Raw genomic sequence first — 16,756 nt, forward strand, 5'->3', positions numbered from 1 at the left:
CTCTCTCTCTCTCTCTCTCTCTCGCCCTTGCCCCCTCTCTCTCTCTCGCCCTTGGCCCCTCTCTCTCTCTCTCTCTCTCTCTCTCTCTCTCTCTCTCTCTCTCTCTCTCTCTCTCTCTCTCTCTCTCTGAAACAAACTGGCACAGAACATTGCACTTGATGATATATGCAATTATTTTCTATTAGGTCTTTCTACTCCAGGTCATATCATATTTAGTATTATCTGTTAAGCAAATATCCTGTGTAAAACTAGTGTTATCCACATGTACAGGCAAATAGCTTTACCAGAAGGGTAGTAGCACCCCTGGGCTCAAAGCACAAAATACTTAAGCTCTGATTAACCTACAGATCTGAGAATGAATCCAGTGCCACATTATGTGGTAATGTTTATTCAGTTCTTGAGTGCATTTGTTCCATTCACTAGACATCAGCTTTTTGTCTTTGGTTGCTTTGCATATCTTGCTTATCTCGTATTGTGATGAAAGGTGTGTTATTTATACATATTAATCTAATTTGTGTTAGAGTTTGGATTTTAAAATAGTGGCAGGTGTAGGTCTGTTTCTGTGCAGGGGATTTAAAAATTAACTGGTCAATCTTTCTGGAGCCATGATTTTAAATCATTATATGATGCCTGAAATGTAAATGGATAATTTATTTTACAGGTATTTGAGAGCAGGGAAAAGCATTGAAACCCTTTAGCTTGCCTTTGGATTTGGAATAATAAGCGATTGATTTTAGCTTAAGATATAGAGGTAGGAAAGCTTTTGGAATCATAGAATCCCTATTGTGCTGAAAGAGGCCAGTCGGCCCATTGAGTCTGAACTGACTCTCTGTAGAGCATCCCACACAGTCTCAGCCATGCACCCTATCCCCGGGAACCTGCATTTACTATGGCTCATTCATCTATCCTGCACACCCCTGTACACTACAGCGCAACTTAGCATGGTCATTCCACCAAACCTGCACATCTTTGGACTGTGGAAGGAAACTGGAGCACCTGATGGAAACCCACACAGATACGGGGAGAGTGTGCAAATTCCACACAGACAGTCACCCAAGACTGGATTCGATCCTAGGGTCCCTGGCACTGAGAGGCAGCAGTGCTAACTCCTGAACCACCATGCCACCCTTGGGTAGCTTGAAGAAGGCTTGACTGGTGTCAAATGCAAGTTTAGATTCTCCTAGAAAGGAGATTGTTCAGAACAGCTAAGTGAATAAGTTAACTCAGTGAAAGAATTTAATTTGTGAAACTTCCAGACCAGCTGTGTCTGGTGAAATTTCTGGGATTCTGCATTGGTTATTTAAAACTCAGAAAGTCTAAGGTCTCAATTCTGAAAGGATTCATGGAAAAGGCTTCACACTCACAGTACAGTAACTGAGGGAGAAGCAGATTCAAACTGGGAAACTTTATAGGAAAGAGAAGTTTCTTTTTCTTTTGAGTAACTATAATGTGATGGTGTTGGTGTGTAGGTGGGATTTTGTTTTACTTGGTGCTTTGAAATTTTCAAACTGATATTTGGCTTGGTTTGGTCTATTTTATTTATATTTCTTCTATCTAATGAACTTCTGCATTGTTAAAACCAAATCTGCAGCCTTGTGTGAGTATGTCTTAGTGAAAGGCCACCATGTTAAATAAGAAAAGTATGATCTATTAAGTCAGATTTCAATTTTAGATCTGAGTTGTGCAGTAGTAACATCAGCTTGGATCATGTGAAGGGGAAGCTCATCCACGGTCTGGGTCCATTTAAATTCAGATGGATCCGTGTCATTTGTATAGAAACAGATGAATGGAGGTCCTGGATATAAAACAGCTATTGTTGTGGTGGAGTTTATTGCTCAGATTTTCAAAATGGCTTTGAAGGTATCAAGGCTAAACAGAGTTTTTGCTGATAAATTGAAGGTAGAAGAAAAAGCAGATGCTTACCATGATTATCCAACATTGAGATTTACAAGATGGGAAACCTGAAATTGGGATGTCACCACTAGAATTAGCTAAGAAACAGAAAAGGATAGACTCAAGTTGGAAGAAACAGCAAAAGAAAGTAAAATGAAAAAGAAACTCGAATGGGAAGAAGAGTCCTAGAAAGGATAGAGTTAAGAAAACTTGAAATGGAAGAAGAGAATAAAGAAAAACAATGACGAATGGAAAAGGGAGTAGAATCCAAAAATCCTTGAGTTCTGAAGAGCTAGGGTAATTGGTCAACATGGTTTGGCCGAAGGAAAAGCTGTAAGATTGGCAACAGTAGTAGCAGTAGTTCGGAAGATGGTTTTGATTCCACTGAGGTAATTGTTTTAACTAAGAATTTATGCTTAGTGTCTAAATTTACAAGAGGATGGAGTAGAAATATTTTTCATCTCATTTAAGAAGATAGCTGGACAGATGAAGTGGCCAAAAGATCCTTAATGTTACAAAGTGTTTTTACAGGTACAGTTATCACTGTATGTCAGTTTGTCAGAAGAACAGTCTACAAAGGACAAACTGTTGAAAAGGCATTATTCGATGCTTATGACCTTGTACCTGAAGTGTATCAATTGAAACTTAGGTCTACAAGAAACCAATTTAATCAGAAGTTTATACAATTTGCCAAGGAGAAAAACACTGTGGGATGAGTGGTTTTGATTTCCTAAAGTGATAGGTCAGATACAGTTGAGGTCCCTGTCAACCACAGTGAGTGGGAAACCACTGTCATGGAAGAAGCAAGCCATGTAAGCAGCGTTATTTTGGAAGGTGGCATCATCTAAAAAGATGCGACGTTGGCGAAGGAACTGGGAGAATGGGATGGAGTCCTTGTAGGACATGGGCTGACAAGAGCTGTAGTGAAAGTAGCTATGGGAGTCTGTGGTTTTGTAGTGGATGGCAGTGGACGGCAGTGGACAGCTTATTCCCTGAAATAGAGACAGAGGTCAAGGAAAGGAAGGGAAGTATCAGAAATGGACGATGTGAAAGTTATAGGGGGGTGGAAATTGGATGCAAAATGAACAAATTTTTCAAGATCCTGGCGGGAGCATGAAGCAGCACTGAAGCAGTCGTTGATGTACCAAAGAGTTGCGGGAGGGAGCCATTGTAGGATTGGAACAAGGAGGCAGGCATAACTGGGACCAATGCGCGTACCCATAGCCACTCCTTTGACTTGGCAGAAGTGAGATGAATTAACTGAGAAATTGTTCAGTGAGAGAAGTTCAGCCTGACGGACGAGAGTGATGGTGGATGGGGATTGTTCAGGCCTCTGGTCGAGGAGGAAGCCGATACCTGTCAGACCATCCTGGTGGGGAATGGATGCATAAAGGGATTGGACATCCATGGTGAACAGGAGACAGTTAGGGCCAGGGAATTGTAAATTACCAATATGATGGTGGGCGTCAGAGGAATCACAGATGTAGATGGGCAGGGTCTGGACAAGTGGAGAGAGGATGGAGTCAAGGTAGGAGGAAATGAGCTCAGTGGGGCAGAAACGGGCTGAAACAATGGGCCTACCAGGGCAGTCTAGATTGTGGATTTTGGGAAGGAGCTAGAAGCAAGCTATCTAGTCGACAAGGTTGGAGGCAGTGGGGGAAAGCTCTTTGGAGGTAATGAGGTCAGTGACAGTCCTGGCAGTAATGGCTTGATGTTCGGATGTGGGGTCATGGTCTGGGGCGGTAGGAAGAGGTGTCCGAGAGTTCAGTGCACCAGACTACAATAGCACCGCCTTTGGCAGCCAGTTCGATAACAAAGTTAGAGTTGGCCCTAAGAGAGTGAAGTATGGCAATTTCAGAAGAGGACAGGTTAAAGTGGGTGAGAGGAGTAGAGGAATTCAGATGGCCAGTGTCACGTCGGCAGTTTTCAATGAAGAGATTGAGGGCAGGCAAGAAGTCAGGGGAACTGGTTCAAATGAATGGTGAGTACTGGAGGCAGGTGAATGGATCAGTGGAATGAGGCAAGGAGTCATGCCTGGAGAAGTGAGCACAGAGATGGAGGCGGTGAAAAAACAGTTCAACATTGGGGTGAGCCCGAAATTCATTAAGATGGGGATGTAAGGGTGTGAAACTGAAGGACAGTACATTCAACCTCAGAGAGGGGAAGGTCGGGACACGTGGTGGAAACACAGCAAGGGCTGGGGTTGTGGGGAGTGGCCTCAGGGACAGAAAGTGATAGCGTCTGATGACTGGAAAAGAGCAGATGCTAAGGAACAATCTGCAGGACGGATGTTGGAGTCCATAAGTTGCTGGAGTTGCGTGCCTTGACGTCCGAAAGTAAAAGTTTTTTTGTTGAGGCGAAGGGTGATGAAACTGGGGAACAGTGCAGCTTTGAGAGAGGATGAGTTGATGTTCTGCAGAGTGAAGTTGAGTGTGCACATATGCCGGCGTGTGGTTGTTGATCGTAGATCGCAGGATGAGGCGGGAGCTGCAATCTGAAGAATGTTGTATGTCCAGGAGATACTTGTAATCCTGGATGGATTCAAAACATGAAGGGTGACATTTGAAATGAAATCCATGCGCGGTAAGTCAGAGTCATTGGCAGTCACTGTGGAAGGAAACATGGCTGTGGAAGCAAATTTTGGCAAACACCTTATCGAAAACCAGCAGTGAAATGGAGAGCAACGAAGATGTACAAGGTGAAGGAGACAGCCAGAATTCCTGGAAGAGCAAAACTTTTTCAGGGTTGGAGCAAATTACTGCGGATGCTGGAATCTTTACGGAAAGCAACAAATGCTGGAGATCATAGCGGGTCAGACAGCATCCATGGAGTGAGAGTAAGCTAACGTTTCAAGTCTAGATCACTTCAGCTCTGATGAATAGTCAAGTGTGGAGGGGATAGGATTTATACTATAGTTTGGGGGTTGGGGATGGGTGGCGTGGGGTGATAGATGTAGAATGCTGGTTGAGCAAAGGTGTTGATAGTTCAGATTAAGTGATTGGAATGTGAGAACTAATTGTTGGATTGCAAATTTAAATTAATAATTGACCTGGTAATCTGTACAAAATGAAGCTAACAGCATTAGAAGCCATTACTTTAATAGTAATTGGAGTACAATGGATGAGCAAAAATACCTGGGTTTTCTTCCCTGTGTGATCTTAAATTTTTAATTTATCTGATCATTAAAAATCATCAATTTGTGTTCTGAATGTATTTTAATTGAAGAATAAAAATGTAAACATATTTATTTGACCAATTAGACAAGTCATCATCGCTTCTTAAAAAATGTCTCAATACTCTGATCCCTTTGGTTGAGCGAAGCTACTCATTTTCTATTGTCACTTATCAGTGATTCATGATTATTTTATCTGCATGTATTGATTTACATAGCGACATATAAAAATGTTTATAAATTTGCATGAGAAAAATTAAATGTAGACTATTTAAAATGGCAATATGACAGATGCCAACAAGTGTTTTAATGCAATAGGGACATTTTCTCGAGGTGGATTTGCTTAAACCAATTTACAGTGCAACATTGACTTTATTTAGAATTGAACTTTAGATTGGAATAGTCTATATTTTAGGTTTCGTTTCCAGTTACCAATAGAAATGAAAAATAACTCAGGAAATAAGTTATACTATAAGCATACAGGCAAAAGAACCAAAGTGCATAGCCCTAATTTTCTTTATCAATCCTGAGTAAAATAGAGCAACATTAAATTTTCATATTGGAATTTTTTTGAAAATTTATCCTTGCATGGGAGGTCTGCATTACTGACAGGATCACCATTTGTAGCACATCCTTAACTGTTTTCAGAATGTAGTAGTGAGCTATGTATTTAAACCACAATAGTCCATGTGGTATAGGTACACCCACAATAGCATTAGGAATGGCGTCCAATGCTTTTATCCAGTGATAGTAAAGGAACAGCAATATAGTTCCAAGCTGGCTCCCTATATCCTTTGAATTCTTGCAAGACCAAAAATCTATCTTGTTTGTAAATTTTTCATTCATGAACTGTCTGCAATCCTATGATGTAGAAAATTCCAAATTAACACAACCCTAAGAGCAGAAATTTCTCTTTATCTCTGTCCTAAATGTTTGGGCATTGTTCTGAGGTAGTACTCTGGATGGGAAAACTGTGTTCACCCTATCAGCCTCTTCAGAATCTTGTATGTTTCAATGAGAGAGCTTCCAATTCTTCTAAACTCCAGGAAGTATAGGTCCAATTTACTCAGTTTCTGATTGTGGAATGGCCGCCTCCAGTCGGGAGCTGACGTAGTGAATGTTCTTTGTAATGTTTACCTGTAATGCAAGTATGACCTTTCTTAAATATGGAGACCATAGCTGCAGAGAGTAATCCAAATTTGGTTTTACCCAAGCCATACATTATGGCTAGACTTTTTTTTTATTTATTCATTTGTGGGATGTGGGTGTTGCTGGCTGGCCAGCATTTATTGCTCAGGATTTGTATCCTGTGGCTCAGTTGCATTAAAGTCAAATGTGCTGTTAACCTTTCTAATGCCTTGCATTACCTGCATATTAACTTTTTGTTCCTTGTGTAAGTATGCTACATACATCTGAACATAAAGATTGGCAAGTTACATGCCTTGTAAAAATAGTCTGCTTTTCTCTTTCTCTTCTTACTACCAAAGTTAGTAATCTCTCACTTAACATATACTGCAACTACCACTTTGTTGTCCTCTCTTAATTTGTCTATAGTCTCTTTGTATTATTTTCATAACTTGCGTTCCCACCTAGCTTTGTATCCAGCAAACTACAATCAATTATTCTCTGTGTCTTTTTGTCCGAAGTCATCAATATAAATTATAAATTGCTATACCCTGATCCTTCTGCACTTCGTTAGTCGGAGCATGTCAACTTGAAAGTATCCCATTTATTTTGACTCCCTGCTTCCCATCCATTACTCGATACATCATATTCTTAATTCCATGATCACCTGTTTTGAATATTAACTCTTTGTGTGACACCTTATCAAATGTCTTTTGGAAATTCACATACAGTACATCTACTGCTTTTGACTTCATCTAACCTACTAGCTTAATCTTAAAAACACTAATAAATTTGTTGAATACCACCTCCCCTTTGTGAAATCATGTTGGTTTTACCTTGATTATATTATGATTTTCCAAGCACATTGATAAGACTAACTTAATAATATGTTCAGCATTTTCCAGTTACTGATGTCAGGCAGTTCTCTATTTTCTCAGTCCCTTTTTGAATTATGGAGTAATGGTTGCTAACTTTTGTGCTATATTCATCTGTAGGATCTTAAGAAGCCTTTTGATAAAGCCTGGAAAGACTATGAAACAAAAGTGTAAGCCTTGTAATTTTTTTTGGAGTAGTAAGTAGTATATTTGCATGGCTATTTCGAAATTAACACTCTTTATATGGGTATTCAGTGGATATTGTAACATTCAATATATTGCTTTTTTAAAAATCAGTATTTTTGTGATAATGGCTATGACCTATGTATATCAATCATTATATAGTAAGTTTTTTGTATGAATTATGGTTAATGATATGTTCTGAGTGACATTTCTAAGACTTCAGAGCAGAATGGTCTATCCAGGTTGAAGTGCCCAGGGATTACCACCCAAAGAGTGAAAAGCCGTTGCTCAAATACAGAGAGGAAAGAAACCAATAAATAAATTATTGAACATTTATTTTTAGTCCTGATGTAGTGAAAATATATATTCACAAGCAGAATTTTGTTATCTTTTTCTTATAACTTAAATTGTTCATCAATTCTATCGTGTAAGATAAAAGCTAAAAGTCAACTCCAGAAATTAAAATGTTTGTCTCTCAAAACTGCTCAATTATTCGTAACCAGATTTTACAAACCAATGTTGGATACCAAGTTTATCACTTTAACAAAAATTAACAATTTATTATTAATAATGTAACTTCAGCAAAATACAGATGAACTACAAGGCAATCTAATTAATATGTAAGCCCAATCTTCTTTGATCATCCAAACCCGCACTCTAATCAAGAGATGTAATTGAGAGGTAATTTTTCTTAAAAAGCATCAGTTGCCAGTCTGATTACCATTTCAGTGAATACCATGTCTTCAGGAAGTCTGATGGGTTCTGTTACAGGCATGTAGGATTGAATCATGCTTGAATTCCGAAGTCACCAGTCAATGCAAGCGACTTCTGCTGACCTCCAGAGACTTTTCCTTATTTCTTATCCTGGGATTCTTTCTCAGGACTTTCAGCCAGTTGATAACTGGAGACTAGAGAGAACAAAACCAAAAACGCAGTCCTGCAGCTTACAAGGCAACACTGCTTCCTGCCCAAAAACCCAATTAAAACCAGTTCACCCTTTCAGTTTCTCATTTTCAACATTCTCTGGTTGTTTGGCCAGCATCTGTTCTCCCTTGATTGACCAATTCAACATCCAGCCAGCTGCCAATCCCTCAATATAACATCTCGATGCTGGTTTGTCTATAGTGTCCTTAGAACAGTAATTAAACTGCAGTATCCTTCCAGTTCCCAGATTCAAACGTCAGTCTTTTCATAGAATCCCTACAGGGTGGAAGCAGGCTATTTGGCCCATCGTGTCTACACTGGCCCTCCAAAGAGCATCCCACCCAGACCCACCCCTGCCCTATTCCTGCATTTTCCACCCTAGACACTATAGGCAATTTAGCATAGCCAATCTGTCTAACCTGCACATCGTTGGACTGTGGGAGGAAACCGGAGAACTTGGAGGAAACCCACGCAGTCATGGGAAGAATGTGCAAACTCCACACAGACAGTGGCCCGAGGCTGGAATCGAATCTGGGTCCCTGGTGCTGTGAAGCAGCAGTGCTAACCGCTGAGCCAAGCTGCTGTTTGAACCTGATTGCCCTGGGTGGCCAAGTGACATTTCCCAAGGTCTTAGATCGAGATGTGACTGTACTCTTGACTGTGTAGGCACCCCTGACTGTCCATAGACCCATTTGACTCGCTTAATGAATACTCCCCTTAGACATTGAGACCTGACTATTTGTTTGAAGCACATTGTGTATTTACGCATAAGCTGCTCATTCATAGTTATAAGTGTGACAATGGTGTAGCATGGTGCTGTATAGCAACATGTCCAGCCCCTTGACTGTTCATTGCAAAAGAAACATGACAACCTTCCTGACTTTGTCTTTGCTGAAAGGCAAGGCAAGACCGAAATACTTGTGAGCATCCAAGTTTACGCAACGTGATTGAACACGAGAAAAAGAGGCCAGAGGTGCATTTTGTTCCAAAACATGAGCGTTCATACATCCAGTTTACATGAGTTATGTATAGTTACTAGATGCACTTTGCAAGGAGATTATTTGAAGCATTACTGTCACAGAAATAAAAATTGTGATTTTTTTTGTTGTTAATACATTCATCAAAGTTTGTTTTTGTGGCTTTGTAACTAAAGTCATTATGCAGTTTACTTACTTGATGTTCAAAGATGAAAATGGTTTGTTGATATGTAGCATTATATAGTTTGTGGCATTACATAGTATATATAGTTTAGAACTAGTACTTTTTACTCCTCCAAAACAGTTGATACGTTATTTCTTTTTAATAACTGGGAAAGCCTTGGATGACTGTAATTTTCATTTTTTTATACTACAGTCATTTTATTAGGTGGTCGTCCAGCAAGAAGAACTTGCATTTGTGTGCATCTTTTATGACCTCAAAATGCCCTCCGATAATATCATTAACAATGTAAATAACTTACCAGGTAATGTGTTCCAGTGGTGTTAGTTGAGAGATAATATTGGACAGGTTATTAGGTACAATATTCCTGCAGGTAATCAAAATTGCATTTTTCATTAGCAGGTGGTGTTAAATTGACCTGTGATTATTTTCCTTTATTGCAAGCTGCTGGGTCAACTGGGGACCTTGAATGCCCAATTTAAGTTACTTCAATGCTTCTTCCTACAGTTGCTGGAATTAGGCAGTCCTAGGTGTCCCTGGTACTAATGTTACAACTTGGGCAGGCAACAAGCTGCTGGGACAAGATGTGACTTGTTTTCAAGTTGCCTTTGCCTATTGGAGGTGAGCCCCACCCCCACCACAAAAAATCCTTTTCACTCTCCCTTGTTGACCCACGCTCCCCTCTGCGAAAAACCAGGCTTGCTTTACCTTGGCCTCCATGGCTCCTCTTGTTCAGTGGAGTGCCTGTAGTTGAGGCAGTGCCATTGCTTCCAGTGGCACTGCTGGAATGAGAGAGCTGCCAGCCACTTATTGGACTGCAGCTCTGTGGTGGGACTTCCTCTCTGTTAACAGCCCAATGCTTGCCTCAAGCCAATTAATGGCCTGACAGCCAAGATATGACTGCAGGGAAAGCTGGCACTGGGGGAGAGCGAGCACTGCCCCAGCATAAAATTCAACCCTTTGATTCTCCTGAAATTTTTTTGCTTCAATATTCTGAAGATCAAGGGAAGAAACTGAACAGGAACTGAATCTTTTAATTTGTTAATTTTGAGATGTAGACTAAAAGGAAAGTATTTTGAAAAACAAGTTGGAGGAGATCAAAGTGTTGCGATCTCAATGGATATGACTGACCATCTTGGAAAAAATATCAAGAAATAATAGCTTAGTCTCTAGAAATAATAAGTTAGAGGTCTGTTCCAATTAGATGGATGTCTGACATCATGTCTAGATCCACAGAAAATCATTAGTGGCAGCTGGCACTTAAGAAAGGAAGACGTGCCTGACAAACCTGCCATCACAGATTTCTTTCAGAAAGCAAAGGACAAGGGAATTGCAGTCGATGTGTGTAACTGTACTTTCAAATGTATTTTGTATGAAAACTATGAAAAAACGTAAGGATTTGGAGGTTGAGAAGCAAAAGACATTTGAAGCAGAATCTCAAGGTTATTTAATACATCTGCCTTTGAACCAGTCTCAAGATTTATTACACAAAATAATGTGATATTGGTGAGATTTGAATATTAAAATGGGAAAATTCATGTAACTTTTAGCACAACTGTAATACTGTAATTTTGTTTGCAGTACAAAAATTGAGAAGGAGAAAAAAGAACATGCCAAGCAACATGGTATGATCCGTACGGAAATAAGTGGAGCAGAAATTGCTGAAGAGATGGAGAAAGAGCGGCGATTTTTTCAATTACAAATGTGTGAGGTAAATCAATTCCGGCTAATTGTGACTTTTTTGTGCAGATTATTGTAATTAGGAAATTATTTGGTTAACCATAGCAGTACCTTATGGGACTGGTTGTTTTTTTCTGTCATTACCTGTCAGTAGATTCTATTTAGGATGATTAGCTGCAAATTTTTAAAAATATTATATTATAGTCTTGTGGATTAATTTAGGCTTATTTGTATGTAGCATCTATTTGCATGCCTCAATTGATATTTGAATTGATTTTATGCAGCCTAATCATAAATTGCAGTTATGTACAAATTGTCCACAATAGCTTATAAAAGTTTCACCTCAAATAGAAACGTATACATCACAATTCCATAGCTTCCTTGCTTGAGCAGATTAGGTGAATGTATGCAGTATCATTTACATGTAGGAGTATTGCAATTTGGGTTAAATGAGCTGTCAGCCATGATTTAGCGATTATGCTTTTTCCTGTGGGTTCTGGAACCTCCCTGGAGACAAATCCCAGGAGTACTACACTGTTGGAGGTGCCATTGTTTAGATAGGACATTAAATCAGAGCCTACTCAGCCTTGTTAAGTGAACTTAAAAGATCCCTACTTTGAAGAGAAGCAGGTGTTCTGACCAATATCTATACTGCACTAACATCACTGAACTCAGTTTTTTGGTTGCATTGTGGAATTTTGCGTAGAAATTAACTGCCGCTTTTCCTAAATTGCAACAGGTGGCTTTAGGTGGAAGCTTCCACTTCTTGATCCAAGTATGGTGACAGGTGGGATGTCCCATCACTGTGAATAGAAAAGTCCACCAGGTATTCTGCCTATCTGACAATAAATGATACCTGGCGAGCTTTCCAGTGAGATCAGTTCTAAGGAACATAGTGTCCTGTCTGCCTGAAGCTGCTAGCCATCAGCCTGGCAGCTTGTGTAAACTGCAACACCTCCTCAGAGGTTATGGCTTCTCAAGGCATAGCAGCTTGGAAGTCAAGGAGCAGTGGGCACAGGAGGTACATTCTCAGAAGTGTATATGTATATGTCTTTGTGGGCATCTGTGACAACTTTAGGGTGCAGGCAGCAGGGAAAGGGGCCAGAAGCAAGGGCAAAGGGATGTCTTTCAGCAACCACTCACTTTCTCCCACCACCTGCTGTTGCTAATTCTTAGAATGCAGGCTGTTCGGAAGGCTGCAAGTTTGTTCATCTGCTGGAAACACACACAGTCACAGTGGTGGCCTAAGGAGGCTCTTACAAGTTTTTTTTTTTCTTTGCTTTCATTTTTTTTCTGTTTGCTCTATGCTCTCAGTACTTTTGGAATATAAACGTTCATCTAGATTCCTGTCAGTTGCTGATTCCCACAGGAGGCTCAGTTTGGAATTCCTGTCATTTTCTTGAGCTCTTACCCTCTAATCACAGATATACAGGTTGGCGCAACTACACAGCGGAATCCACTGGCTGCTGGTGTGGATCCCATGTAGTAACTCAGTTCACTTACAATTGGTGACCTTACTGGAAAATAGTAATTTCCCTGGAAATACTTATGACTACACACATATTCCTCCATTCATAATGGTTGCTGGAGAGACGTCCATGATGGTATAGAGTTGCAGAGGTAGTGTGACTGTCGGGATTTACATCCCACCTGCTCAGAGGTGTATGTCATAACGTGTGAACAGGTTGATTAAATAACTATAAATTGAGATCTTGCCCAGATTCCAGATATTTCTTTTGTGTTGCTGCAAGGCCAATATTTACTGCATTTCCTTAATTGCCTTGAGAAATTGGTGTTGAGCCATTTTCTTATACTTCTGCAGTCCATCAGGCACTCCCACAGTGTTGTTGACATGGGAATCCCAGGAATTTGACCCATAAGGATCAGAAGTGAAAATTAAGGGCGCGCACACTTTTATATTTCTGGTGGAATGGGTCTAAGGATTTTCAGTCATGCAGTTATCACAACTCATTTTTACATACATCAGTAAAGCCACACTCTTAAAGTTGTATGCAGGATGTTGTATGCAACTTTCTTAGCAAATTTATTAACCAACATACAATTATCTGATGTATAGTTATTAAATATTAATGATCATTTAATTGTGCAGGTTTATTTACAAGTTGCACTAGAACCAGCAGTTGTACATCTTCCTTTTTTTTTCATTTTATGTTGAACTGTTCAGTTTAAAAATATTTTTTTCTCTACAGTATTTGCTTAAAGTCAATGAGATCAAGATTAAGAAAGGTGTTGATTTACTCCAGAACCTGATTAAATATTTCCATGCGCAATGCAAGTAAGTTTTTGTGCTTTATTCCTTATTATCAAAAAATCACAACCGTTTTGATTATATGTTGAATTCTGTTAAAAGAATTTATGCAGTATTTACTTCTAAAATCTGCCTCATTGTTTGCTCAGTTTATTGGTTATTATGCTGATTAGTTTATTGTTAATATTTATGATACATTTCAGTTTAACTGTTTAGTAACAGTTTCTTTCAGGATGGCTTGAAAGCTGTAGAAAATTTAAAACCTTCCATGGAAAAACTGGCTACAGATTTGCATGCTGTAAGTGGAATTATGACTGTCTGAAACTTTATTTGTCTATTGAGGAAGTATTAAAATTGTCGCAAATTACACTTGTTCACGCATGCCTTTGGTTCCAGACTTAACTGCTGCAATACATTGTTGGCTGGTCTCTCTCATTTCTACCCAATGTGAGCTTGCTCATCCAAAACTCTGTTGCCTGTATTTTAACTCGCCAATGGTCCTATAACCTTATCTTCCCTGTGTTCACTGATGAGCAATGACTCCTGGTCAAGCAATGCCATGCTTTCAAAATTCTCATCCTTGTTTTCAAATCCCAACATAGCCTGAACCTTCAATATTTCCGTACCTACTTTGATCAACCTCGTAAAAGTAGATTATGGGTAGTGTCTTAAGGGAGAAAAGCAAGGTAGAGATGTGAATAAATATTCCAGAGCTTGGGACCTATATAACTGTAGGCACAACCAAAAATGTTGGAGTGATTAAAATTGGTAAAGAACAAGAAACTAGAATTGAAGGGGTGCAGATATTTTGGAGGTTTGTTAGGCTGGACATTACAAAACTATAGATGGGTGAGGCCGTGTTGGGATTTGAAAACACATTTTTGGTTATCTAACATATTTTCTCCTGATGAAATTCAACATCATGGTTGATGCTCCTGGGACAGTAAAGGTGCTGTATAAATCTAAGATCTTCGTTGTTGTGGTGGCTTGTAGGTCTCATTTGATTTTTGATTTCTGATGAGTCTGCTGACCTTGTCAAGGGAACAGTTTGGTCCTGTAATTCACTTTGTTGCAGCAGACCAGAGGATAGAGAAATATCTGCTCTTGAATACTTTATGATAGTTATTGTAAATAAAATGCATGCAAGTGAATTTCAGCATCGGGTCTGATCTGGCCATATTATTCCTCCATGGTTAAATAGCCTAGTGACATTCAAATCTGCAGTTTCTGCTTAAAAGTTTTTAACAGCATTCAAATGAAAACATCTTGATTGTACTGAGTTCGCTCAAGTAAGCTCATGAGCACATCTTCAAGTATGGATTTGGAGTAATGGTATAGTGATCATTATAATTAAAGAAGTGGAAAGTTGGTTAGTTGCACACAGCCTTTGGGTACCCTCAAAAAACCTCTCAACGTATCAATAGCCTTTTCCAAGGGACTGAAAAGTGACATCTAAAATTAAAGGAAAGGAAACTATTATGTTGGTAAGAGCTTAGAGTTACAGAGCAGTCCAACACTAAAACTTTTTTATTTGCTTGGGTGGAGATAATGTTGTTATAGGTGATTATAATGACAGTGATCTATTATGCCACTTTACAGCATTGCACTCTAACATTGTAGCATGTCTCCCATTAGGTCAGCTTGCAGTCGCTGTGATTGAATGTGGCAGTCTATGCTGCATGGTAGCTGGTGGTGTGTTCATTGTGAATGATTGGCTCTGCATCTGCCTGTTCACCCAGGCCCTGAAAAGACACTCCCTGACAGTCAGTGCTGGATTGATGAGTCAAGACGATTGAAGTCGTGGGTGTCTTTGGTAGAAATGGCTATTCAGACTACATGGGATCTTATTGCTTTTTTTGTCTTTGGCCAGCTGGTTTGAGCTTGAGGCTACCTGTCGTATTTACTAACCTCTGAATCAATAACTTTTTGCTACTTAGTTCCTTTAACAAGGTCTCAAGGTGTTTTTCAAGAGTGTTATAAAGTGACATAAGACACTGAGCCGCCTGAGATATTAGGGCATCAGCCCATAGTGGGGTGATTAAGATTGAGGATATTCAAGAGGCTGGAATTAGACGAGGTATCTTGGAGTGTGGTGCCACTGGAGGAATTTGGAGTTGGGAAAAAGTAGGGACATGGATTTGAAATCAGGGATGAGAATTTTAAAATGAAAGTGTTGTCTATCCGGGGGCCAATGTATATGAATGATGAGATTGGGTTGATAAGCAAACAAGACTTGCTGCAAGTTAGGGTGCTAGCAATAACATTTAGATAACTTCCAAGTTCCAGAAAGGCTGGCGAGAGATTGTTTGGACTGATCAAGACTTGAGGTAACAAAAGTGGAACAAAGACCATGTGATAGGCAGCCTTAGTGATAGTCCAATTATGTGGTTTGAAGCTCATAATGTGTCAGAAATAACAGCAATGTTGTGGTCATCAGCCTGGTTTAGCCTCATGGCAGTCAGGGAGAGGGGTGGACTCAGTGCGTGGGAAACCCAATTTGTAATGGACACTGAATTGGAGTCAAGTAATTGATGTGGATATGTCTATGGGGCAATGGAGGGGTCTAGAGACATAGGGTGGAAATGGGTGTTGTTAGTGTATGGAGAAACTGGAGCTGTGCTTTTTGGATAATGTCATAGAGGAGAAATATGTAGAGGAGGGAGAGGTCAGAACTTGAGGATAGGCCTGGAGGGGACATCAGAAGTGATGATGCAAGTGTGGATTGGGAAATCATTGTAGGTGACTCTCCAACTGCAATAAAATAGCTAAGATTGGAAGTACTCAGCTAGATAATAGTTGGAAGGTATTGGAGTAGGATGATGTGGTCAACTGTATCAAAAGCTGAGAATTCCAAATATGTGGAGGTGGCGGCTGGAATCACCCTCAATCCACTAATAAGACTGGGCAAACTCAATCACAAGTGAAACAATGAGAGAAAAATTGCCCTCTTGCATGAAAATGTTAGAATACACAAGGAGCTGCTTCTCCACTCAGGAGGTGTTTCTCTCCAGCACTTGCTGATCAACTCAACTGCATCTCATCAATCGTCACACGTGAGAGAAGCAGCCCAGAATTGGAGGAGCATCTGGAAAGTGAGTAACAATGCATGATCCTGAGCACGGAATGGTAGTGGAGAGACTCTGTAGGGGGAGTAAAGAGACACTGAGAGGTCAGGGAATTGAAAAGAAAGACTGGCAGTCTGGTTGAAATTTGGGGCTCGTGGGAAGAGGAGAGTTTGTAAGCAGGGTAGGGTGCATCTTCAGAGATAGGAACTGCTGATGCTGGAGAATCTGAGATAACAAGGTGTACAGCTGGATGAACACAACAGGCCAAGCAGCGTCAGAGGAGCAGGAAAGCTGACATTTTGGGCCTAGACCCTCCTTCAGAAATGGGTTTCTGAATTTCTGAAGAAGCGTCTAGGCCCGAACCGTCAGTTTTCCTGCTCCTCTGATGCTGCTTGGCCTGCTGTGTTCATCC

General features: G+C 40.0%; 1 protein-coding gene across 1 annotated transcript in view; it reads left to right on the forward strand.

The window, feature by feature from the left end:
- The window catches only part of asap2a (ArfGAP with SH3 domain, ankyrin repeat and PH domain 2a), a 131,702-nt gene that overhangs the window by 46,423 nt on the left and 68,523 nt on the right, over window positions 1-16,756 (forward strand). Inside the window, exons 4-7 of the mRNA XM_048597109.1 lie at window positions 7,186-7,235; window positions 10,912-11,041; window positions 13,221-13,306; window positions 13,502-13,577. Of these exons, the coding sequence (XP_048453066.1) occupies window positions 7,186-7,235; window positions 10,912-11,041; window positions 13,221-13,306; window positions 13,502-13,577 (342 nt within the window). The remainder of the gene's footprint in view (window positions 1-7,185; window positions 7,236-10,911; window positions 11,042-13,220; window positions 13,307-13,501; window positions 13,578-16,756) is intronic.

The sequence above is a fragment of the Rhincodon typus genome, chromosome 5 (genome assembly GCF_021869965.1).
Source record: "Rhincodon typus isolate 14 chromosome 5, sRhiTyp1.1, whole genome shotgun sequence".
Classification (NCBI taxonomy): Eukaryota; Metazoa; Chordata; class Chondrichthyes; order Orectolobiformes; family Rhincodontidae; genus Rhincodon; species Rhincodon typus.